General features: G+C 38.1%; 1 protein-coding gene across 5 annotated transcripts in view; it reads left to right on the top strand.

The window, feature by feature from the left end:
- Positions 1 to 27630, top strand: part of MYO16 (myosin XVI) — a 360734-nt gene that overhangs the window by 104603 nt on the left and 228501 nt on the right. For all 5 annotated transcript variants that reach the window (XM_027675110.1, XM_027675112.1, XM_027675113.1 and 2 more), the window contains exons 3-4: positions 19854 to 19924; positions 24426 to 24569. In XM_027675110.1, coding sequence (XP_027530911.1) covers positions 19854 to 19924; positions 24426 to 24569 — 215 coding nt within the window. The remainder of the gene's footprint in view (positions 1 to 19853; positions 19925 to 24425; positions 24570 to 27630) is intronic.

Genomic DNA, 27630 nt, shown 5'->3' with positions numbered 1-27630 from the left:
GTATCTCTAGCTATTAGAAAGATGTGATATTATTGTGAGATTGGTACTATCATGATATTTGAGAGGGTTGGAATAATCAATATAATGGAAGGTTTTAGTAGTATTAGTTATTTGAATGAGCACTGTATAATGTACAGTGTTATGATAAATTTCAGTTACATTAATTAACGGAGTGTGTAAGTGAGCATAAAGGTGGGGCTGGTGCTGAACTGTAATTTGCATCTTAACAACTTTGGGCTATAAAAAGGGCTCAGGGGAAGAGAAACCAAAATCTATTCAGGAGAAGGATGTATCTTTAATCTAAGGTGGCAGATGAGCGGACTGTTAGCTTTCAGTAGGAGAATGTGTCAAAGATGTTATAGTGATCACTCCTATTCATAGAACAAAGGATAAAAATAATGTGACATAGAAAACTGAGGCTGAAACTGAGCTGAAGTAAAGCAGACTTTTTATTATTTCTTTATTGTTTCCAAATCTACCGACTTCTTATTTTTGCACCTTATTACATTAGGCTTGCTTATGCTTTACTGTCCTTTTTTCAGTACAAACATCTTGGTTGGTTACACACAAAATGTTCTGGAAAACAGTGAGTTGCACTAGCTGTGTCTGGCAAACATATCGGGGCAAACTTGGTGAAGTTTAACAGTTGCCAGCAGTCTTTTTTAAAAGCTGGAAGAACCAGGACATGGGCAGTAGTGACAGGTTTGTGAACGTAGGGTTCCATTATGTGCAGCCTGTTGTCAGGCAGCAGGAAACTGGAGAAAGGGGCTGAAGAATGAAGATCACTGAGAATGTGTAACTTAGGCTATTCATTGCAAACACTTTTATAATTAAGAAGAATGGGAATATATTCAGGTAGCCTGTCTCCTGTTGGGATTCTGACTTTCAGCCTACCTTTTTAGATGTTCGATGATACTTCTTCTCAAACTGGTTGTAGGCAGCTTTCCTGATTTTTACCTATTGCATGTGCAGGAACCAGTCATTAGATAGCAAGGTTCTCAGCATGACAATGTTTTAAAAATTCCTCAAAGCCTTGCATGAGGATTGCTTTTTTTGTGTGTCAGTAGTTCAGAGGCATCGTTGCTACTAGATGAGACAGAAAGATAAACGAATATGTTTACTAAAGACAGAATTTCAGTAATAGAAGAGATTTGTAGAAAGACAAAGTTATAAACAATGTTTTTATACTTAATATTTAGGAAAGAGGTGAAAAACAGGTGTAGCATTAAATCTCTCAAGCTGAGCCTTTATCGTATAGCCAGAGTTTCCTTAAATTAGGCAAAAATGCACATCTTGAGTTAAAAGAAGGTGACACTGGAAAAGAAAAGGATCTCTGTATGAAAGTTAAGATTAATCCTCTGTGCCATCCCAAATTACAATAACCCACTCCACTGTTCACTTCCACCTTTAAAAATCTTACTACCTTGTTCCCTATGATTAATATTTAATATCACCTTCTTTCATTCCATTCTCCTCCCAGAGGTACTTTAATTAGCATTTCTTTTGTATACTGTCTGTCACAGCCACAGCCTTCTGAAGAGACAGGGCTAAAATTATAATGATGAATAATAATAATAAATAATAATGAGAAATATTAAATGCATGTGATATTTATACACACACACACACAGTTGTAGCGTGTTTAGTATGCTCATGTAACCTTCATGACAAAAGAAAGCTCCCAAATTCAAATAATTAAACTAATATTAATTAGAAAATGAGACAAATTACACTGATTAGTAAGGTGCTGCATAGTGACATCTTGAAGAGGGACAAAAAAAATCGATTTAATCTAATCTCAGTTTGAGGAATTTAAAACACAGTATGGTCAAGAACATTCAACAGAGAGCTACTGGGCAGCTACAATGTATTTGCAGAATTACATACTCTGTATTTCCTTACTTTAGCATGCTCAGTCCTTTTAAAATTTAAACCAAAAAGTAGATTTCTCAGATTTTATAGTGCTTTGTTTCAGGATTGTGCTATAATTATTTAATATATTTTAATTTCAGATTACTATTTACTCTCACTCTAAATGTCATTAAAATCTATTTTTTTTTCTACTGGGAAAGTATATGAAATTCATTATGCATGTAATAATAGGGAGGCTTCCCCATACAGAGCTATTTTGGATTTTACAGCTAGGTTCCTTTGAATCAGAGGAGAAAACTGTACATTAGACAGTAATCTAAAAGTGACTGTTGGCAAATATTGATTTACCATGAACTATTGTACAAGAAATCACAATACACATGTATGATAATTTATACCATTTAATATTTATTGTCCAATCCTTAGAGACATGAATACTAGACACTAAATAGTGAAGTCAGGAGACAGTTCAGAGCATATGAAATTCATGAAGTACACAAAAATTTTGCTGAATTGGGGTTTTGGAAAGAAAGAAAAGTATGTACTGTAAATTAATGCATTCACAAGACAAATTCATGCATTCTGGACTGGGAACTCATGTCTGTAACTTTGGAAGACACTAACACAACTGACTGTCCAACATGTTGCTGAGTGATTTAATCAGCCCTGTGTACAGGAAAATGAAGCATCAGATAACCATCTCAATCTACCCATCGATAAAGAAGTGTTTCAAAGGCCCAGAAGAGACACATTTCAAACGAGGGCAAACCTTCCTAGAAGTTTAGCGTGGTTGTTAACTTTGTTTGGCTTCATGTGTGCTGAATTCAGCAACTTAAGGCAATCTTCTTTGTATGACACAGGGAAACACACTGCCTTTAGTTATTGGGTAACAGATGTTAAGTAATTAAAGCAGCCCATTTCAAAAGCAATCATAAAATCACAGGGAGATAAAATTTGAATACATTTGAATTCCTGCAGGATTCCATATGTGCTTTTGGTCCATGTGTTTACATTTTTTGTAATTTGGTAAAGCTGATATGGGAACTGGATAATAAACTATTTCTTGTTGATAAAAATATGTATGATTCCTAATATACAACACTTATTTAATTGAAAAAAGTAAAACTCACAGAAAAAGGTATGACATGCAAAAAAAGTGAAGGATAGGCTCCAGGGTGTAGATTTTATCTAGCCCTTTTGTTCTGCCTGTGGACTGTCGAACCATAGGAGTGCCTCTGCTCCATGGCCATTTTTCTCTTAGCCCGGAAATCTCCCTGGTTTGTTTCAGCTGCTGTTTTTGCCTCTGCACATGCCCAGAAAGAACTACCTTGATTTGAACAGTTATCCTCTGCCTGTACCAAGCAGGGAACTAAAGACAAAGCCTCTCTCTATTTTGGGTCTCTCTGCCTAGGGGGATTCACACCAAATGCAGTTTATCTGTCTTCCGTTCAAGTGCAGTTATACCTTCTTCCTTTTCTCCATAAAACTGAGATTGGAGCTGTCAGCCTCCCATTTTTGCTAGCCCACAGGTTCTGCCTGTGGGTTGCTTTGAGAGCCATTTTGTGCATTTCTGTCTCCCGCTGCCTCTTCTCTCCTCTGCTGTCCCCACACCTCAAGTATCCCAAGCAGTGTCCACCCTGGCATGGCTTTCTCCTGGGGAAGGGGCCAGAGAAGCAAACGGAATCTAGAAGGTCTTGTTTACAGTATAGTAACTGCAGAAAGTTGACTGAATAATAAACTGTTGTACAAAAACCTCAGTGTTATCATCATCCCTGCTGCTGTGTTTTGAAACAGGAATATATTCTAGACTATTTGCAGTCCTGTTTCACATGCTCAAGCTCTGAATAAATACTTAAGATATGTGTTTGAACTTAGTGATTCCTATTTGGTGGTTTGGGGTGTCTCAAAGTTTGCTCTGAAGGATTTGTTGCTCTCTGAAAAACATGCCTTTTTCTTACTGATATAGAGAGTTTGTGGAAATTCAGCTCCTGGATTTTTCTCTGAATCACAGATTTCTAAAATGTAGGCACTGAATTGCTTGCTTTCCATTCTTGAACTTTAACCCTATATATCCAAAGAAAACCAGATTTGGTTAACTAGAAATCGTAGTTTTAAATGTTGATTCAATTAGAAGGGTAAAGCATAGCATTTATGAGGGAATCTTTATAAAAACACACATATTTTTCTAAAAAAAATTTATTTACTTTTTAACGTATTTTCAACATTCTCAACTATTTATTTCGGTGGACTATGATATAAAGCTTTTCAGCAGTGGGACAAGTCAGTAAGTAAATAATTCGTGACTTTGCATTATCAGAATATTATTCAAAATGCTTTCACAAACTAAAATGTCAAGAAAAAATATTTAGAAGACCCCTAAACAAGAATCCAGCTTTTTAACAGTGTGATCCAGTCTGAACAGATAACCTTTATAGACACATATCCGTTCTTTTTTTTATTATTATTATTTTATACCTATCAAGCTCATTTATATTTCCATGTTGGTGTTTTTCTCCACAAGACCAACCTTTACACTTAATAGTAAAATGTTTTTCTGACACCCAAAAGCATTAAGAAACACAAGGACTAATCACTCACAAATTCGCTGTCATGCCAATAAAGGGTCATTAAGCCATTAGCGACCAACAAATTGACACCTGGCATTCTTCCTCTTCATTTCAAAGGGGATCCACAGTGGGATGCAAGGCTATAAATTGGTAGCAATCAGACACCTATTCGCTCAGTGAAAGATGGCATCCACTGAGTAGCAGGTACGGCTGACATTCAGTGGATATTGTTATAAGTCACACTGATTAAAAAGAAATTTACTATTATGGCAGAAGACCCTAGTCTGTATTTGTGAACTAAAATGAGAGCAAAAATAGAATATTTTCTATGTGATTGGCTGTTGATTTCTTCTCCAGCATAATTATTTTATGACTGTCATATTAACTGACAGATTGAGAAGAACATTTGTTCAGCACCAAGCCTGTCTGAGTTCAAGAAGCATTTGGACAATGCTCTCAGGGACATGGTGTGATTCTTGGAGTGTCCTGTGCAGGGCCAGGGGTTGGACTTGATGATTCTGATGGGTCCCTTCCAGCTCACCATATTCTATGATTATTTCCTTCTGTCTGAATCCTAGTACCTTTCCCAGTAAAAACACAAATACATGTGAGAAAGAAACAGGTTTATTTATATACTGTCTAGTAGTTTTTCTTCCTCAATACAAATTCTATCCACAAAGTATATATACTGCTTATGATTTCAGTCATCTTTCTGTTCTCCGTGACATAATTTGGAGGATTATTTCTTCAGTACACTGAGGTATCATCTTAACTCAATCTGCAAGGTTTTTAGCTGTTAAAACCTTTTGCAATTCGTGCTGACAGTGAACAAACTCTATAGCTATAATATAAAGAAATGAGTTGCATGGACTAATGTAAAGGTAACTGATTCTTCTTGATTATTGTTAATTGCAGCCATCATAGTAATAGGCTATTACGGTGGAGGAACTGAAGGTTGCAAGAATACAATCAATAAATCTAAGAGAATGGATAATTTAGCTTGTGTTTCTGTGTGAATTGCATCTAAGAATGAAGGTGGGAATGTGAGTAGTTAAGGTGAAATTCACAATATTTCTGAATGTCCAGCTTTAAACAAGGATTTTAGGCATATGCAAAAGGTTCAAGGTAGAATTCAGATAGAGGGCCTGGAGCCACACACTGCTTTCTTACTATGGTTCTTTCTGATTACTCTCTAGTACAATGCAGTGTTTATGTGACCTTGAAGCAGTACACACACTGTCATTTTACAGGGCGATGAGATGGTTATGGGCGGTAATTCTCACACCATGCAGTGTTTAGGGTTTTGATTACATTTAGACTCAAAAGGCAAGCATGACAGCTACAGCATGAAATCCTTGAGCTAGGGTCTGTGCTCCAAATTTTAGCTATCACAACTATTGCTGACATACAGTGGTAGTTTTTTCTAGACTTCCACATTTACCCACTCACAGTGTAGAAAATATTACTTGAAGTGTTCTTAAAGCTGGAAGTATCTGTGTGAAGTTTGAACTGCTGCTTTGTTTCTTAGTCTGCTAAGGGACATCCTGTAATAGGGTACCAACTACCAAACCTTTTAATAATAACCATCTGAACTTCTCTGGCTTCTCAGTTCCTATACAGGATGAACATTGGTCTTCTTTTGCCTTTAAGCCCCTCCCTAAAAATCCCATGGATCAAATATTTAGAACTATACAAGTTGGACAGAAAAAGGCAGATATAAAGTCCAAATATATGTACTTCTACTGATTTCTACATGGGAATTCCTTTTTTATCCCACTCTTTCTCTGTATATGTGGTTTTGGTTATATACATGCAGCTCTCCTGGTTTAGCCCCTATTTTTGTTGGTAACTCAGGCAGTTGGAGCATGGAGTTCTCCCTGGCTTCTCCTTGATTTATCAGCTTTATGTACCAGATACATGTCAGGTGTGTCATTTGAGCAAATGAGAATGTGTGGCATTTTATATCACTTGGGAAGTTTGATGCTTTGTAGTGGTAGCTCATCACTATCAGACCTATCAGCCCAGACCTATGCTGTGGCTCCATATAGACATGGACTCATTGGTATCGGTCAGAATTGAGAAATTCTGTCAGGTGATGTGATGTTGGTTGCTCCTAACCCTTGTTGACATCAATATTGTTGAATTCATAGAGTTGTAAAATTGGTCAGGCTAGAGAGGACCTCAGGAGGTCTGTAGTCCAGTATGATGCTGAATTTTGCAGAGGAATGAGACAACTAGGGCATTGAACTAATGCAGCTCTTATTCTTGTGCAAGAGCAGACTAAGCAAAGCAGAGAGGTTCCTGTTGAGAGCAACTGATAATTCTACTTCAAAACCAAATTAAACCATCAACTTGTATGTCAGGCTTTTGCTTTCTGTAAGCTATAAAAAAAGCTATATACTAGGTACTGTGTGAGTGTAATTTTGTCTACTCCATGCTGGCCAAAACTGCAGTTCACACTGTGGCAATCCATACCTGTAAAAACATAAGTAAAATAAAATTTGCTTTGTGCTGGTTTTGTGCTGGTTAACCCAGCTTTGGCATAATATCTGGCCCTTCTAGTGGCTTGCCAGAATCAAAGAAGAGATGTTGATTATTAAATAGGAGGCAAAGGGTCTGTTTCTCATATATCACCTCCTAGGTTCCCCAGGTCCTCAAAGGCTTCACTGCTAATCCCATGTAGATTCAGTTTACGTAAGACTGGTGCGTAGATTTAGCCATCTGTAAGCTTGGTGATATTGAATGCAGAACTGTTTGTGCTTCAAGTTTGTCTCTTTTAAATCAACCATTATAAATCCATCATTTCAGTCTTCTGTGTCCCTGTATGTGTTTTTCATTTCAAATACTGAACATTGAAACAAGTGAAGTCTACATTGCTGCAATCTTCAACTGCCCAAGTCTGACAGCCTTACCTCAGAGCAGGTACATGGAGATGTTTTCCTTTTCTTATTCTGAGGTGGTTAAAGAAAGTAGTAGTCAAAGGTTTCAAGTTTGATATCTCTTTCTTTCCATGTTGGCTTTATACATATGATCTGTTGTTCTTGGGGTGATAATGTGTTTATTGCTGATTTTTCAATTGCTTTTTGTTTTCGGCATATTGATAGTGGTGGTGGTTGCTGTAACTGGTGTGGGAAATGAAGGTACTAGCCAGAATACACTGAACTTGGAAGCATCCAGAAACAGCTGTGGGATAAGAGGGAGTGGAAACAGGATGATTTCCAGAGGGCTGCACTTGCACAGTCGGAGCAACTCTGAATGGAGTAAATAATGACTCCTGTCTGGACCTGACTGTGGGTAATTTGTTCTCCTTGGTGGACATCCAGGCCACCCATCGGGGAGACTAATAAATATTTCAGTATGTATTAAAACAAATTTAGTTGAGACAAGACCCTTATTAGTGTCGTTAGGCAACTTAACAGTTGCCTTTTGGTTGCACTATTGTTGTAGTCACTATTGACAGAAGATGCGTAGTCTGTGCAAAGAGCACACAGCAGGCAAGTGTGAAAATTAGTATTTGGACCCCCTTGTCAGAAATGGACAAAGATTACAAAAGTTGTTGTGTTATACTGTAAAATGTGTCAAGTCTGTCCTCTGCCAAGTGTGAAAGAATTCCTTGCAGATTGGGAGTTTGGGAGCCAGTATGTGAGAGAAGCTCTAACTGTCGGACCCTTTATCTCCCTGTGCTTTGGTTGGAAAGAGATGTAAAATCAGAAAAGAATGAAGAAGATTTAGAGACCAGCAGATATAAACTGCTTGGATTACCACTAGGAAGAGTATAATCCATTTCAAGCATGCAGCAATTCAGCCAAATCAAATTTTGGAAGACAAGTAATGAGGAATGTAAACATCTTTGAGCTAGGTGCACAGGCAGAACGTAGAACATTGCAGAAAACAGACATAGTTATTTTTAATGAAGACTTCTTATAACTAACCAAGATGTGAAAACATTCGTATTTGTTATTTGTAATGCACAGGCATGACAAGGACTTGGTAACCAGCATGTTGCAATCAATGCAATAAGTGATGAATAGGAGTGTAAGGTAATACTTGAAGAGCTTACCCAAGCTGAAGTATTCATGCAGCATGCATGCTTTTTATATTCATGTTTATATGGGATATGTGACTGGATCCCATATCCTGCTTTCCCACACTGATCATGGCTGTTTGCGCAGCACAGGTAATCTCTCCAGACCTCACAAGTCAGTTTCTCAGTCACATTTGCTTAGCAGAGTACGAGGAGCTCCACACTGATTCTCCAGAAGCTCAATTTTCTGAATACCTCTCTATGAGGTGATTCTATCCTTTAGTTGACAAGGAAAGCAGATCCTGTATCCCATCACCTCCAATAGGAAAATGTGTCTCATATGTGTAAGGACTCATTAGCTTTTGAAACCTCATGTATTGTATTAGGATAAAAAAAAGAAATTGAAAGGTGTGGGTCTGCATTGTCAAGTAGAAGAGAACCATTAAGAAATTTAAGATGTTATTCTCCGTTGGTTTTGGCCAACTAAAGGACTCTGAATGCTGATATTGTTGAAAAATGTGTGACAATAATACTTCAAAATCTGACTTATCCCCACATGTTTTAAAACTCTGTAAAAGTGAAGAGGGGAATGACTTCATGTGTGCACAGGACTCTTTTTACATCTCTTGATCATCTCTGAGATGTCCAGAAAAGGATGCTGGTATCAGTAGTCTGAAGTGTGTTGATAGTTTAAGATTTACCATACAGCAGGATGTATCTCAACCAGAAAATGTTTCACAGCACACAAATTTTAATGTGCTAAAAATGACCCCTAAATAAAAGGGGGTTTAGTCAGAAAACCGTAATTTTGTGGACATTCCAGGTGTCCAGGGTGGTACAGTAGAGACTTGATTCTTCTCCCGTGAAACCTAAGGAAGTGTGGAAGGGACTGGAAATCCTTCTGGAGGTGATAGTTTGTTCAAATTTTATTAAATACAGGTGAATACTGTAAGGGCACCATGAGGCCCAGCTGCTCCCTGCTGTGTGGAACACTGGGAGCGTGAGGGCTACCCTAGGGCAACTGGACAGAGCCTGGCAGCCAGGGCCTGTCCCACTACCCCAGCCAGATGTTATACCAGTGCTATATTTTCTAATTCAGAAAGTTTCATTCATTATTTTTTGATGCTGTTCATACCACGATTCTTGCTGCATGCTCTTTGTGTCAGATTTAGCAATTGTGTGGCTGCAGAGTAAGTTGGTTTAGTACACTGGTCCAAGAGAGAGGGCACCACCCCCTAAAATCAACAGCTAAGTTCTGTGTCACCTCTCTGAACCAATTCACCTGCCTGTTGCACAGCTGTTGGGGCTGATGCAAAGAAAGGAAAGGAACTATACAGACATCTTGGAGCCACTGACTTGATTTTAACAGTTTCCTAAGAATGCCAAATGACACTTAGAAAGTGTGTTTCTGACACAGTTTCACCAAAATTGAGGCTGCTCTCCCTTCTGTCCTGCTCTGCTTCAGTGCTGTCCGTTTATCCTCCCCTCTTTAAGCTTGGGAAGTGAGAGCCAGGGAGATGAACGATGTGGAAATTGTCTGTCATAAGGTTGGCCTTCAGCTGGTTTAGCTCTCCATATCAGCTCATGGCACAGTGACATGGGTCACTTCTATGCAAGGATGAGGGCAGGAATGTGAATGGATGCATGAACAAGAGGGAAGAAGCTCTGATTTTGACAATGTAAACTGTCACAGATTACACTCTGTGAAACGTGGTTTCTAAGCCCCATATGTCAAGTGGTGAGATATTCCAGGAACCACATATATCCTTCATAGTTCTGGTCACTCATCTGCCACAGACACGACTATTATTGATAAATGCATGGATAATTAATGCCCCAAGTTTTTTCTATACCGCCTGGTTTAAGTTTGCTTCCTTGGGCACTGCATGCTCTGCGAACTTCACTAGACACACAGAATCTAACACCAGTGGTCTACAGCTGGTAATTAGTACCATTTAGCAGCTGCTAAGCAGGATAATAGTCTGTTATCCTTGAAGATCTCTAATAGGAATCCTAATGAGTTGCTTACAAGGCTTCTAAACCAGCTGGCATAAACTTGCTCTACATGGTGTGAGAGTTAAGAGGGAGCGAGTCTTACTTCATATGGCATATAAGTCAGCAGTAATTTGATTTATGCCAATTAAGTAACGTTGGCATAGGATCAACATAAATGTTGGGTGAAACAGAGGAGGTGTACAGTCTGTTCAGCTGAAAATTTGTGTTGTATGCAAATTCTTTAACTGTTACACTGGGGGAAAACATGGGTATGACAATGGTTTTCAAATTAAGGTCCTGACCACAGAATGAGTTATTTTGCTGATATGTGTTTTAGTATTTATCGTTTAATGACTATGGTACTGCAAAGCTGCAAATTCTCAAATGAGTTTAACATACTGAGTGAAATATTGTAAAGATCTGAAACTTTTAGTCAATTCTACGAACACTTCAATATAGAGTCAGGTGTTTCCGTAGCTGAAAAGTTGGCCTAAAAAATTACACTGGAAATTTAAAAAGCTTTCAAATTGACACGTTTCTAAGGTGAACCTAGTGGGGTGTGAGCTTTTGTAATTACCAACTGTAGCCTGAGGATAAAGTTCTTGCTGGTTTTAGTCATCTTTCTCAGGATCTCCAGGAGAATCCACACATGGGGGACAGATAAAATATGTGTACAGAATGAAATAGGTGACTTAAATGCGAAGACAATAAGTTCCTTTTTTTATAAATCTCATTGGCTAGTTGGAAGTGAAAGCTTTGAGACTAGCCGTGTTGAAGTTTACTGTATGATCAACTACTTTCCCCTAAGGTTAATTTTAGAGTGTTCAACTAATGATAAATGTTAAAAAGCTTTGTTGCTATTGTAATTTTATCTCACTAACAGACATTCCAAATTCAGTCAGGTCTGTGCTACCAGTTTTTGATGGCACAGCTATTTTGGCCTAGGAAGTAGCTGTGCTGGCAAAACCCTGCTGTGCTATTAGCTGTGATGATAGAACCAATGTTTTTAGCTAAGCATGTGTTATTTTGTAAGGTAGTGTTGAATCATTTTAGCAACAGCTCTGTTATATACGCAGGCCATTGTTACTATGAGATAAAAATCACAGCTTTATTAACAACTAGGGCTGACCTTACCGCAGCAGTTCTCTCCCTCTGGCCTGGCCAAAGCTCTAGCTCCGGTAGAGTTAATTCAAAACGGAGGCGAAACAGGGGATCACCGTCATTGCTTTGTGATGCTGGGTGTGCCCCTTGCAGTAATGTCTTTGCACTGTAGAACTTCAGTCTTCTCTAAATTACTGTGATTTACACCAGGATTTTTCTACATCGTTCTAGATATTTTCTGTGCTTATATTTGCAAGTAAATTATGTAAATTAGGGTCATTTTATTTGAAAAAGTAATTATAAAGTAGGAGGGAGTTAGACACTGAACTGAAAAGGAAAGAAAATAATACCTTAAGAATAAAGATCCTAAAAAAAAAAAAAAGGAAAGAAAAAAGAGAGAGAGAAATCGTATAAACAGATGTAACTATTAGGGAAGGTGACCCAATAACTGCTAAGTCTTGTTCCTCTGAAATTATTTCAGAGTCTACACTGCTCTTCCATGTGAGTAGCTGTCTTCTCAGAGCTGAAGACAGATTCTTTGTGTGTCATATCACATCTTAACTGCTGCCCATTGTCACTTTTGTGTAAGGAGATAGATTAATTTGTAGCACTCCTTGGGCACTGTAAAAGACACACACTAGGATTTTTCAGGCCTTTGGATTTGTGGTCTTAATATTTTCCAGTGGAGACACAGACTGCATTACGTTTATGTATATAGAAATGAAAAAGGGCCAACTTGCATGAAGAAGTTTTAAATTTAGCAGTTCTTGAATAAGTGTAGTCCCTAAATTCATAAATTATTCTGACTATGTCTACAGTGATAGAAATGTCTGCCCCAGGAGGGAACTGTGACTCTCCACATGGATCTCACTGGAATTTGATTTAGTGTCTGTGTGACCCAGAGACATAACCATTAGTTTCTATATGGTTTTACAGTTCAAGGTACCTCAGATAACAGGGTGGCTGGGCCCTTGACTTCAGAGTGATAGTGCATTGGCAGGAAGCTGTCAAGGTTGGTGAATGCCGGGGCATGGACATATAGTAGTTGATGGTGCAGGGCCTGATAGGAAAACAGCAGAGGACTAGGCAGAAAGGGACCCATCTTGTCTCATACTTCCCTGTTCTGCTTGAAGTTCACTCCCACAGTGGAGTGATCCAGCCCCTCAGCTGTTTTCAAGGCTCAGTTCTGACTGATTCCTCCACAAAGAGAGCATGGGAAAGAACTACCATGTGTTTTGATCTACCAACATTGACTGGGACTGTGGGACTACCTCTGTCAGTCTGTTTCATTGGTGGCTTGGTTTATTTCTTTTAAAGGTAATAGTGTGTTGAATGGAGCACAGGAATCAGCCTGACATTTCACATCATACTTTTAAATGCAGAAGAGAATCAATGACCCAGTTGCTTTGGGGTCATGGTAATATGATTGCTGGCTGCCTGAAAAAAAATATAAACTATAGGAGCTCTGCCAGGGAGGATGGAAACACCAGCCCTGTTCTCATCAGTGCTCTGTTCAAACAGTGGGCAGTATAGCTTGGATATGCTAGGCTAACACTCTCAATTTCAGCCAGTATGGAAAGAGTAATTTTCCTCTCTTCATTTCTGCAGTCTGTGAATGGCACAACACTTATCTGTCCAAATGTTGTGCATATTTTGTTTATGGTTTATTGTCTTTAATCTTTGTGCAGCAAAGATGGAAATTTATTTCCAAGGGTTCTCCTGAAAATAAGAAGATGAGATGTGAACAAGTTTGACAGAAGTTGCCAATGAACCTTGGAAATATTTCATGTAAAAAGCAGTGGGATTACAAATCAGTTTTTTTAAAAGCCAATTAAGGGCATGACTGCTCTGAATAACCATGTCAACTGATGACCTTCCTTTGAAAGAAAGCATGAGCTGTTTCACTAGTGATGAGGTGGTAACAGTATTGCTGCAGTAAATGTGTTTGTTAGGTAAACAAGATACCTTAAGAGAATGATTAAATTACCAACAGTGGTACTGGGATTTTAAAATTCAATTTTAAACTAATCGTAGCAATGGTATGAGGTAAACATTTTTTCTAAGACTCCATTAACCAAAACTCTATGACATCTTGCTTGATTTCATTTGGTGTTCTGATTAAGAATAATTTACCAAGGATTAGTGTTCATCTGTTCTCATACACAGCTGAGTTATGTAGCAGGTTCCTCGTAAGTACCTTTGGTACAAGCTGAAAGTACAGAGTGACTGCTGAGGAACGAGAAAAGAATGCTAAAGAGACATGAAGGTGGAGAGAATTTTAAGTGATTCATCTATACAAGAGTTTAAGAGGCCAGTGTTGGACCAAATACCTGACTGTGGAGGAAGTAAAGGGCAAATTATGACTATGTGGAAAAGGTAGAAGGATGCTACTACACATCTTTATCACTTCTGTTGTTCAGTGATTCAGTTTCATAGTCAGTTTATGCCAAAACTGCTTTCAGCTGTTGGTGAAAAGTGGTGACTACACTGATCTCTGTAATCACCTATTACCCAGAGCCACAATCCCAGATGTGTGTATTCTCGATCTAGCTGGAAAAAGAATCTTTGCCTTGTGCCAAGTGACAAAAACATGTAACCTGGGACGGGAGGAGAATGGGATAATCCATTCCAGCATCATTTTAGCTAGGCTTCTGCATCAGTATGTCATGTTTCTGTACATAATGAACAAGCAAAGCCTTCCAGCTGGAGTTATTCCTGCTAAACTGAAGAGAACAAAAACAGATATTAACAGGAACAAAGTTTACACTAGCTGGCAGCTACTCCTCAGAGAAACAATTAATAGAAGGATACACTGGTATACAGAACAGTAGATGGCCAACTGTTAGGTTTCACAAATGTTAGGCACCTTTATTTTTATCTTTTCTGTTACTACTCAAACTGAGTTTGCTGTGAATGCAACATTGCCTAGGTCCTAAGTTTGTGTTACCATCAGTAGCTGATCTCTGGTGAGTTACTGATAGCCCTGGCATTCTGAATTCACCTTTCAGGCTATCACTTCAGATCAGTACTCCTTTTGTCTGCACTATATAAGATCATAGATATAGCTCTATATGACAGGGTAGCGAGATTATATTACGCGCAGCACAGTGTAAGTACTAGTTACTGCAATGTATATCAAAATTCTTAACACATTATGCACCACAGTTATACAAAGCTAAACAAAACTAAAATGTGTTAGGTAATTGTCATGTTGTTGTCACCAAATTGCTATAACAGCTAAAAGAGTTAAAACAAAGCTCCAAGCAAATCAAGACAAGCCCAGGAGACATAAGCCTTACAGCCCTAGTACCACGTACAAAGTTAGTACAAGACCTGGGGATGGTAACAGGCACAGCAATAATGACTTTACTGCATTATAAGGCTACATAATAAGGCGTAATCTAGTCAATAAAATCAATGGAATGTGGAAAGCTATTCAGCTCACTGGAATAATTTGGTTAAAATTGTATCATTGGACATATGTGGAAAGCTATGTTGATTATTATCTTTCTTTACAGATGAGACTTCAGTGCTTTCAAATGCTTTCTAAAACACCTTTATTAGATACGAAATCAGGCATGAAATTCTGTTCTAAGTAGTCAATAATTTTTTGTGTCAAATCTGAAAGACATCAGTGAATGGATGGACCTGTTTATACATACAAAAGAAGGGCTTGAGAGTTTGCCAAAAATTTTACTCTAGGTTGTTTTTTTTTTTAAGTAAATATCAGCTTCCTTCCATAAAGTCAGTTTTCAGTCTCATCTTTTCTGGACACTTTTTTTCAGTGAAGGATTGCAAGTAAAATATGTTTTAAAAGGAAGTATTTTGAAAACTTCCTTAAACGTTGCATTAATTAAGAGATATATAGTGTGAGAAATAAAGAATCGGTTTTATTACAAGCAAATGAATTAAACAAATCACTAATGTAGGAGTTTTTTTCTTTACTAACCTATAAGGCGTATCACGGAGTTGTAAGACACCGGATTCAGCCTGGAATCGGTGTCAGGGAAGCATGCGAACGGGAATAGGGAACTGTAAAATGAATATTGGTAAGGAAACCCCTTATACCACATGGCTGGTCCTGGAAGCTGCCATGCTGCTGGACACTCCACCTCCTAGCACAACACAGCCAACAGGAAGAGGGGAACGCCTCTTCTGTGACGTAAACAGGGTTGAACCTTAAGAATGTTTAAAAAGCGGGACTTTTGAATTGGAGGGTGTGTTCCTGGGAATCCTGCATGCCTAGGACACCCAACACGTGTTGTAATTAATTTTTCCTTTTCGTTTTATTCCTTTTGTTTTGCAAACTTATGCCAATTTTCTAAATTTAATAAAATGAGATTTTTCTCACATATAGCATTACTTGAATTTAGTTTTGTATTATTTTCTGTCCTCTTTAGGGCAATTCATCTCAAATTACTAGCAATAGCTAGAGTAGTTCTATCAGGAGGATTTTCCTACTGACTAGTAAAGTCTTAAGTAAATGACCTTAGTTGCATAGCATGAAGAGGAATTTTATTTCTGTGATCTTCTCTTCTTGATTTTCTTTTTTTGTTGTTGTTGTTTTTTGCATTTTGCAGAGGGGATGAATTCGAGGAAAGGGGAATTTTTTTTAACTTGTTTTTATATGCAGAGGAATGTAGAACATAATCCTCATTCAGAAGAAGGACTCTGGCCCAGCTGAAAAGAGAGTTTTCATATCTTGCCCTGGAACTCTTTTTGATGAGAATTTCCTTAAGCACTGATCAAGCTACATGCAATAATGAGGAAAAATACAACAGACAAAGAAAAGAACTACTGAGCTTCTATCCACATACCCTAATGTTTTCGTATGTGACTCAATAATTTGTTTATGGTTACAATTATTTAATATTCTGCTTTAAGTTCACAGTTTACTTGTTAATTGTGTCTACTGTAATCTTGGTCTGCTGGCAGAAAAAAATCAAGGCAAACCCATTAATTTTTGTGGATTTCGATCTTGGATCTAGAAATGGTCATTTCTTAGTTTCAACTGCAAGGAGTTGCTAAATGGATCCGGAAAGACATTACTTTATTCTTCATAGCTTCTCTACAAGAACTAAGCCCTTGGAGGATTGATGGGAGGAAGAGATTCAATAAATTGCCCATCTTTTTTATACCTGAGTAGCCAGAGTTTCTTTCTGTCACATGGTTACTGTTTTAGATGAAATTCTTGTAGAATACTGTTGGAAGTGAAATTTCCCAACCCACTGACTTTCCTTTATGTCCTCCTGCCAAAAGAGAGAGGTCTTTATCCTCTGTCTTTGCTTAGAAGGGCCTGCCCAAAAGCCACTGTTGGTGATCCCAGGGTTCTTAATGATTGAGTTCATCTCAATTACCCAACAAGAAACTCCACATTTTATTTTTACTGGTGTTACTTTGTGCCATTAGAGTCAGTTCCCAGATGCAGAAGTAGCCAGAGGTAAAGGGTGTGTAAATCTCTTTGTGAGCAGGGGAAGGGAACGGATTCTTAACTCGTTAATTGTCTTATCCCATCTTGTAGCAAGACAGAGGATGCTATTTCATTAACAGCCATAGTCAACGTAAGATTTCTGCCACCGAACCACAAATCCAACCAACGCCTGCCCTCCTGAAAAACTTTCCCACAAACAAAACCTCCACCACCTTATGATCCAGTTGAATGTGCAGCTGTATAGGTGGAGAGAGCTGCACGAGGGCCATGAAGTGGATAACATGACTCTTCCATTTTGACAGCAGTACAGCCTGTGAGAATACACTATAAAGATGGCATTTTCAAATAATTATATACTCTCACTATGTCATCAGTTAAAGCCTCCTTGAGAATAGAATGATTTCTGCAAATCACACTTTAAAGGACTATCTACCATAATTCCCTTATTTGCAAATGAGACTCTCATTGCAGGTGGAATCAAGCCATAGTTCACATATTTAACCCACATATAGAGTCCATAAGAAAGAATGCTACATAAAAACACAGTATTAAGTGTCTGAGAATCTGAAATAAGTTGATTTTTTTCCCCCTGAAAAATAGGGATGGAGGAAGGGAACAACTTGGAGTGTTAATTTGTTCAGGTGAGATCCTGGTGGGATTGGGAAGATGAAATTACTTTCAGAGCCTTAAGAAATTTTCTGTGATATGGAATTAATATTTTCAGCCCTACTAAGAAATGGTGTGACATAGGAACACTGAAAATATTAACTCTTGAGGAGGATGTAGTTGCACACCTATTTAAGGAGAGAGGACTTATAATAAATCTTTACTCACTAAAACCTGAGGTAGAGGGAGCATCTCCATATGTGGCCAGCAATTTAGGTATTAAGCCAAGGAAGGAACTTTGTTCTGAACTTTTATTTGTAATGATTTCTCTCTGGATGAGGACAGTTTTGTGTTTTATTATGGGATTTGTGGATCTGAGAGCAGAAAGAAATGCTTTGCTTTTTGTTGTTCATCCAGTACTCCCAAAGTTATGAAATTTTGTAAGTATTTCTCTACCCTCCCACTCTGATTCAGTGCTTTTCATCTTGCTTAACAGGTGTTGTACAGTTTCTTATGCTCCATGTTACCTAATGTTCCAATTCTACTTTTGGTGGACATGTGGGGAACAACAGGGACTTCTGAGAGGGATTAACTTTCAAAGTGGCATTTCCCAGAAAATAAAAGTCTTTTACAGTTATGTAAATTCAATGAGGCAAAACCTTTGGTGAGGAGAAATAAGTACCATGGAAGTATTCTTAAAGTATGAATTTATACAGCGCTTTGGATTGATCTTTGATTTTCAAAACTTATAAAAGAGCAAAAGATTAAATGAATTTGTGTAAAGATTGTAAATATTTGTCCATTATACCAGTGTATTTACTATGTAAAATATTTAGTAATAGTAATACCAAGTGTTTCACTTTAATTTTACAGGCTTGCAACCATTTAGCCAAATATTCTTTCTTAGGCTGAATTTTTCTAGGGCACTTGATCAAAAATAATTCAGCCCATTCAGAAAACATTGCTTCTATTAGTTGACAGTATTTGAAAAAAACCCTGACCCCTTTCAAATAGGTCAGCTGACTGTCTAAATGCTGTAAAAAGTTCAAATGTACTATGAAAATGGAGCTGCAAGATATTCTTGAGGAAAAGAAAACGCGTACAAAAATGCATAGATAGGGAAGAGATTGTGTTTAAGAGTCTCTTGATGGATTCACAAAAGTTAGAAGGACCTTGAGACAAATTTATGGCCCTCCTGCGGGACAAAGCCACAGTGGAACAGATTTCTGGGGTATTCACTACTTGAAATTTCTTAGCAGTTGTTTGCACAAGTCTATCTGGTATCTTAACCTAGGGATTCAAACCAAGTTTTCCAAATGATGGAGGCAGAACCATCTGTGCTCCTACTCAGGAAACATTATTGACAGTTATTCTCATGGAGAGGGGCCTTTTAAAAGGGTTCTTTATGCCAGTTTATTGAAGACAGGGTTGCAGTGCTGGTGTGAATTCCCCTGGTAATGTCTGGCATTGTTACTGTGCAATTCTGTTCAAGGAATGAACACTGTTACCATGAGTTAGTCAATGCTTTGATTTAGAGTGAAAAGGTTATAAAGGCAATGGGGAAAAAGTGCTGAATTTTCACTCTTGAGTGAGCACCAATATGAAAGGTTGTGGTTTTGCTTGTGCTTATAAGCCTGTTTTCATTTCAAAGGAGTTTGATACATGTAGCTGGGAGTGGAGTTTGACTCCAAATATCGTTTTAAAAATTATGCTGCATCAGTGATCTGACAATGCACTGGAAAGGTTAAATTGAGTGCAGATCATTTAGCTTTGGTATGATGATTAATTTCAAATTATATCAGTTATGAATACTAGTTTCAAGTATTTACTGAAAAAGCCAATGTGTCTCAAGGGAACTCTTATAAAGTAAAATGAAACCAGTTGACTGTGATTTTGCTCCCAAATGAACTAATCAGGTGATTGTGACTTTGACACAGGGTCTCTCTTCCAGCTCTCCCCTGCCCTCTCCTGTGTACAAAACTGACATGCTTATCTGTACACTTGAAAAGTCCTTGATACTGTTCATATTTACTGTTCATTACCAAACGTCTTTTGCTTACAGGCTTAGCTATTATAACAGGTGAGATGGTAAATGCTGACATGATAGTTCTGCAAATGTTATATGAGAGGTTTGCGTATGTTATTAAATCTCCTAATGAAGATTATAAAGAATCAGCCTACTAACGGTTCAGAATTAGGTGTATTGCTGGTATATTAGGTATATTAATTCTTGTTCCTCTTTTCTTTGATATTTCAGTGCTACGGCTATTGAAGGATGGTGCTGACCCTCATCTGCTTCTTTCCTCAGGAGGCTCCTTGCTCCATCTGGTAAGAGTGATTGAATATTAGTGTTAGTGACTGTGGATAAATATGGTTGGATAGTGAGTAGCAGATTTGACATATTAACAAAAAAAAAAAAAAGGCTTAGCAATATTTTTTATCTACCCTGACCTCTGCTGTAGTTATGATTGCATTCAGTTATGCTTTTTAAATGTATGGTCATTTTCAAATTGCTTAAAAAAGAATGGATCATGTCATAGAAATGGTAGCTAACAGAAGAAAATGAAATGGTTTATTTTTATTTATAAATTTTTTTTTTTATTTATAAATTATCTGTTAATCTGTTTTATTTATAATTATCTGTTCAGTAAGAAAGAACAAAGGAAATACTGCTTGATTCCAAATACAGAAATATATGGTCCAGAGACTTACAGGTCCTATATGAAAACATAATGTTATATATGATATAACATTTTTGGGTTTTGTGCATATTTTCTTGCACCAGTTTCCTGTGTGTGGATATTTAGCACATTATCTGCACTTAATTTATCATTATTTGCATAGCAATTCAAATTAAGTAATGGAAAGATAAAAGAAAAACAATTTGTATATAATGACCAAAAGAAGAACAAGAGGCAAGGGCATATGGAGGAAAGACTGACAGACAGGCAAAAAGAAAATACCACAGAAGTTGAATTTTGGCTTTGATGAAGCCTATGGTGAAACTCTTGATTAATTCCCAAGTCTTATGATCCTATCATAGAATCATAGAATCAGCCGGGTCGGAAGGGACCTCTGAGATAATCAAGTCCAACCCTTGATCCACTACCACCATGGTTACTAGACCATGGCGCTAAGTGCCACATCCAGTCTCATCTTAAGAACCTCCAGGGACGGAGAATCCACCACTTCCCTGGGCATTCCCTTTCCAATGCCTGATTACTCTCTCTGTAAAGAATTTCTTCCTAATATCCAACCTGAACCTCCCCTGGCAGAGCTTAAGACCATGCCCTCTTGTCTTACTGATAGTTGCCTGGGAGAAGAGACCAACCCCCACCTGGCTACAACCTCTTTTCAGGGAGTTGTAGAGAGTGATGAGGTCTCCCCTGAGACTCCTCCAGACTAAACAACCCCAGCTCCCTCAGCCTTTCCTCACAGGACTTGTGCTCAAGTCCCTTCACCAGTCTCGTTGCTCTTCTCTGGACCTGCTCCAGCACCTCAATATCCTTCCTGAACTGATGGGCCCAGAACCGGACACAGTACTCCAGGTGTGGCCTCACCAGCGCTGAGTACAGGGGAAGAATGACTTCCCTGGTCCTGCTGACCACACTGTTCCTGATCCAGGCCAGGATGCCATTGGCCTTCTTGGCCACCTGGGCACACTGCTGGCTCATGTTCAGCTTCCTGTCAATCCAAACTCCCAGGTCCCTTTCTGCCTGGCTGCTCTCCAGCCGCTCTGTGCCCAGCCTGCAGCGCTGCAGGGGATTGTTGTTTTCTTTGGTCTGTGATGCTTCAGTTGCAGACATGCTATTTAATGTGAAACTATTTTAAGACATTTGGATCCAACTTTGTTGAACAATGTGGGTAAAATAAATGTGACTTAGCAAATACAAGTGTATAACAGATCTATTGAAAAGTCTACTGGCCGAGTGTTTCATTTTAGAACGGTTGGATTAAGTTTTTCATAGTATGTACACAAGATAGACTAATTTATTAATGAAAAAAAGCTCGTCTAATATTACTGAACTCCAGCACACCTGTGACCATATTCTTAGAAGATGTAGCATTTCCTTTATGTAATTAATCTGTGTTTTTCATCTTTCATGGCCATGCTATTTGCCAAGGACTTTAGGAAATAGAGGCCTAGGTAAGGGGAGAGTGCAGTATTGATTTGGAACAGAGAAAATTTTAATTCTCTTTTCTCTGCTTCAACTATTTGCTTGCTACAAAGAGCTCAATTGCTCTTTAAAAGGGCAGTCCATAGGAGATGTTATCTTTGGATTCCCAAAATAGAGGCATCCCAAAGCTTATACTGTGCTGAAAGCCCTAGGAGAAAATCTTCAGTGTGGATGATGTGACATCAGTCCCAGGCAATTTAAAATAGAAGAAACTAAAATCCATCTTCAGGAATTTTAGGCTGTGTGTTCTAGTTTAGCTGATGCACACTTTTTAACTGCAGATAAAATCTGCAGTTGAACTGTACCTTTTTAGGTTTCTAGATCTGCATCGTGCCCCAATTCACTGTCACGATCAGTATCTCTCAGCTGGTACCTGCTGCTTCACAGGCACATGTGTTTCCAAAGGAGGGAAAGCTTTCTGCAGTAAGAAATTTGCGATAGAGAGCTCTGTGTAACCTACTGCCTCAGTTTAGTCGGAGTTACTTTTAAGTACTCACAATTCACTTACAGGAAAATGCTGGTCCCATTGGAGAGAGGCAAACCTAATTTCAATGAAATTTGGATTTAACCCTGATTTGGGAGCAGTACAGACAGGAGAGGAGAGTCATGATGCAGGGAAATAGACAAGCCAAGTTTATTTTCCTGCAAGAATTGAAAATAACAATTTATAATGCATCTATGTTATATTCTTTAAACCTACTTAGATCCATTCTAGGTACTAGTTTTACCGCTATGATTCCATATAAGCTGCTTTGTCCTTAATCAGTGTTTATTCTTTCCAGTTGTAGGCTAAATGTTTTTATACCAGAATGAATGGAAAATATCTCCATATTTTCCTTTTTACATTTCTGTTAACTTCCAAAATGTCATATATTTCTAAAAAAAAATCAAATGTGACACTTCATAAAGATTGTTGCCATCTCTGTATCCTCGTATTGAATCTCTGAGAAGCTGTGGGAACTTCACAGGTATTCAGTGAACTCTCTTTAGATTCTATGAGAGGAAAAGTATGAAAAGAGAGTACTTGCCTGAGCTGCTCATTCAGCTGGAAGCACATAGCATCATACCAATTCACACAGGCAGTCACCCACCCCTGCCCTAATAACAAAGTATATGCATAGCAATTTTTTTCTGGAACTTTGTTTCACAAAATCCATTAAACAAGAACCAAGGAACAGCCACAAATCTTTTTTTTTTTTTTTTGTTTTGCTCAACAATGCTTTGAGAGTGTGATTGGTATTAGATTATGTTGATCTTTATTATATAATGTCTTATCTCTGATTTGTTAAAATTTGAACATAGAACAGCTCAGTGTAAGTTATACTGATACAATGAATAATACTGCAACAAAACAAAACTGTTCCTAGAGCTTCAAAGTAAGTTACAAGTTAAAGGAAATACATCAGAACTTAATTTCTGTCCTGTAATTCAGTGGTCAGTGTGTTGGAAATCATTTAAGGCAGGACTGCTTTTTATCCTGATGGAGTTTAAATTTAATCTTTTGAGTTATCAATATTTATGATTGCAGTAGTACATGTAGCTCCTCCATTCAGCTGAAGATCTCAGCTATGTTTTGACTTCACAATCAAATCTGGTTACGTACTTTTACTTCTTCCCCATTTTCTTCAGTATCACGGCTTCCATGCCAGATTAATAGAGATCAGCAAACTGGATGCCATGGTATGGTTTCACATGGGATAGACATAACACAATTATTTAACCCACACTTGCAAATTATCTGCAGATTTCACTATATTTGTACTCTCAATGTTTATATGCTTTTGGGGTCCAGGATATGTTTAAATATTGGAAGAGGCATGAATATTAAGGATTGTATTCAAAACATCAAAGTATCTAATAGGGAAAATAAGTCTCCCCGTAACCTCTCTCCAGTGGGGAAAGAGAGAGGATCTTTCTCTAAACAGTTACTGAAGATTGTATGCTAGACCAGAGTAAAGATATTAAAAGGTGCCCGGGTTGTCTTTTACAGTATTATCCGTAACCTCACGTGTAAAAAGTCGCAGATATGACAGAGGAGTAAGGTCAAAACCATGGCTAAACCAGTTTCTTCTTCTTTGCCAAAATTAGTGACTGTGATCTCCGTCGTCGCACACACACAGAGGTGCATTCCCTTGGCTCTCTCAACACACCTGTAGTGTGCAGAGTATTTATCTGTCAGAGAGACTGGAAAAGGAATCATATAGTTAGTGCATTGGAAATAGAAGTGGATATGTAGAAGTGTGTACTATTGCTATGATCTGCATAGGAGGCAGAAGTTCGTGTACATGTGGACATATATATGTGTGGGTGTACGTATTCTTAGATGCCACTATTCATCATGTGATCATGATGCACTGATGCCTGTGCACTGATTTGGAATAATAGTATTGAATAGAAAAAAAGCCTTATCTTTATTGTAGATTCAGCAGATTTCATATAGTGCTTTTTCACAGGAAGTAGGGGATTCTGTGAATCATGCATATGGAACTGGTAGTCTCCACAGAATTATTTCTATAGATTCCTCAGCTGTTGTTCCCTACAAACACAGCAGTTCAACTATAATGTATAGTCTGCCTAATTTAAATACTATGTAATAAATTCAGTTGTACACTGAGGAAAACACCATCCCTAATCTGTTCTTTTTCTTCCAGTGTGCTCGCTACGATAATGCATTTGCTGCAGAAATTCTAATTGACAGAGGAGTGAATGTAAATCATCAAGATGAGGATTTTTGGACATCAATGCATGTAGCCTGTGCCTGTGATAATCCTGATATTGTCCTGCTACTGCTACTAGTAAGTAAAGCAATCCAGTGCATTGTGTGCTTGAAAAGGAAGACAGAAAGTAGCACCCTGAGGTCTGAAACTGCTGTATGAATGCAACATATTACTACTAATCATATCTCTGAAGGCATATATTGTATTTGGGTTTTTTTCTTGACATTGTTTGGGTGCTCAGGATTTTTAGAAGGCATTTTTGAGCCTTCAGTGAGAATAAATTGTAAACATCAGTGTTAAGTATCTCCTGTCTCTTCCCTGTGGTCAGGAGCTTATATCTCTGATAAGCACTCAGTCCCAAATGGGAATTCAGATAATTTCTTTTCTTTTCTCCCTGTCACTTTCTGTTAAGGGTTGAGTTCTCAGACCATCTTATAAAAATCTTCTGTAAAGCAACTATTCATGCAATTACACTCAGTATTCATAAAGAAGTGTTTGTGGACATGGTCAAAATGAGGCAAATTTAATATTTATCTAAACAACTTTGACTTTTAAAAGCTCAATTTACCCAATATAGTAATAGATGCAGTATTCAGTCTTTGCAGAGAACAGCAGTGTGCCAAGGTGGCCAAGAATTCCAATGGCATGTTGGCTTGTATCAGAAACAGTGTGGTCAGCAGGATCAGGGTAGTGATTGTCCCCCTCTACTTGGCAGTGGTGAGGCTGTGCCTTGAGTCCTGTGTTCAGTTTTGAGCCCCTCACTACAAGAAAGACATTGATGTACTGGAGCTTTTCCAGAGGAGGGCAGTTGAGCTGGTGAAGGTTTTGGAACACAAGTCTTATGAGAGGCAGATGAGGGAGCTGGGGCTGTTTAGGTTGGAGAAAAAAGAGGCTCAGAGAAGACCTGAAAGGAGGTTGTAGCCAGGTGGGGGTTGGTCTCTTCTCCCAGGTAGCAAGCAACAGGACAAGAGGAAATGGCCTCAAGTTATGCCAGGGGAGGTTGAGATTGGATATTAGGAAAATATTTTTTTTCTGAAAAGGTAGTCAATATTGGAACAGGCTGACCATGGAAGTGGTGGAGTCGACATCCCTGGAAGTATTTAAGAGGTGTGTAAATAGGGCCATGGTTTAGTGGTGGACTTGCAGTCCTGGGTTAACGATAGGACTCAATGATCTTAAAGATCTTTTCCAACCTAAATGATTCTATGCTTCTGTTTTGCGCTTCCATTCCTAGGATCTAATAAAACCTCGAGTATTTCTATACAGGGTTCTATCCAAAATGATTTTTCAGTGCCCGTCATTTGAATGTTGTTTGATTTGGTCCCTGTTTGTTACAGGCTGTCTTCATCTGAATATTCTAAGTATCTTGTGATAACTTGCTATAAATAGATCATCTAATGAATTAAAATTTCAATAAGCAGGGGTACATCCAGATGGATTTTTGCAGATAAAGTTTGAGTTGTCCATATTATTTGCAATAAATTCTGGTAAATTTACCCACATTTTAGGTGGTTAGGACTTTGAAAGGTAAAATTTCCTTGACTAGATAAAAAATAACTTTATACTTTCCCTTCTGGAGACAGAATAAAGATAGAGTATTAGGGCAGAGAAAGAGAAATATTCTTAGGTAAGCAATAGTTTTTGAACCATGACATTAATGCTATCTTTAATAGCTTTTGACAAAGTGAAGATGAAAATTGAGGTTGGAGAGGCTTATTTTTCACAATTCTGAAATGCCTTTGCATGAGCAATTCATATTAGAAATTACTTTGCCTTGAGGTTAGAGTGTTTCATGGACCATGTCTAATGTGTAGCATGAGCCTCGATAATGCCACTATGAGCTACAGGCAGTTTCTATTGTGCCTGTTTTTTCATTGGAAAAAAAAATAACACTCCTTGTACCCTTAGGAATTACTTTTAGATAAATATTTCTTCTGGACTGACCTTACAACACAGACAATACCATATTTTCTGTTTTAAAGATGTGAGCTAAAAGGTAACAGCATGGTCCTTTAATTGAGACCTGTTCAAATTCTGATTCCTGGAAAACTGTTGTAGAATCCAGTGGAGATTTCCTCAATGGGGACTTCAAAACATTTCCTGAAGGGAAAATAGGAAAAAAAAATGGAATATAGGGTATATGTAGATCCCAGAAGGCTATTAATGCAGACTTACTTAAGTATGCCCAGTTTCTGGTTTTATCCCACTTTTGCTGGTCTTCATATTTTTCTGGCTGAGACAAGATAGTGACTTGTCATTCATCAGCTTAGCTGCGGTGTCTCACAACTTCTGTTCTCTGGTGGATAGCAAAGACAAAAGTAAAACTCATTCACTGCAGGCTAGGAGGGGCTCTGGCTGTTTGTAACGTGGTTATATACTATCATGTTCTGTTGGAAGGCTGTTGGAATTGTAAGCACTATTTTTGGAATAGGTGCTTGAAGCTGTTCCTATCCATCATTTCCAATATTTTACCCTAGGTGATATAGCTTTCCAGGGACATATTTATGTCTTGTCAGTTCTGTAGCTGTCAGGAAGGGGAGGGGGAACACTGGACAGTTCAGCCAGGAAATATATCTCATGTCTGCTAAATAGTCGGTCAATGAAGAACTTACCCCCAAGGCAGCTGCTAGCACGTGAGGAAATGTAGGGATCAAAAATGATCCATAGAGGTCTGGTTGCCATACATGCAGATGAGGTGGTAAAGGTCAGATTCATCAGTCACTGCTTGACCACAGCAGCTTTATGTGTTTTCCCTGCGGGATAGGGGACTGCTTTTGTGGATGTTGTATGAAGGAGGCTCCTGTAGCAGGTTGAAGAGAATGCTGAAGTGCCTTTCATTTAAGAACAAAGATGCGTAGACTTATATACATCTGTGGCCATGTGAAATCAGTATCAGTGGGCAACACGAATGTTGTATTTTCACCATCTTGTCAAATAAAACTAGGGAGGTGGAGACAGTATTCTAGTGTTTGTATAGCATGCTGCACAGTAGAGATTTATTCTTTATTCTTTCATAGACCTGAAGGCATTACTGTAATAAACATGGCAGTTAATTAACTAGAATGGTAGAGAGCAGTGCTACATCCTCAAGAATTTTTACATGAATGCAAATTGGGGAGTAGAAAGACATTCTTAATAC

This window comes from Neopelma chrysocephalum, unplaced genomic scaffold (assembly GCF_003984885.1).
Source record: "Neopelma chrysocephalum unplaced genomic scaffold, ASM398488v2 Primary Assembly neopelma1_25, whole genome shotgun sequence".
NCBI lineage: Eukaryota > Metazoa > Chordata > Aves > Passeriformes > Pipridae > Neopelma > Neopelma chrysocephalum.
Note: the sequence above shows the minus strand (reverse complement) of the source record. Positions and strands in the feature narration are given on the sequence as shown.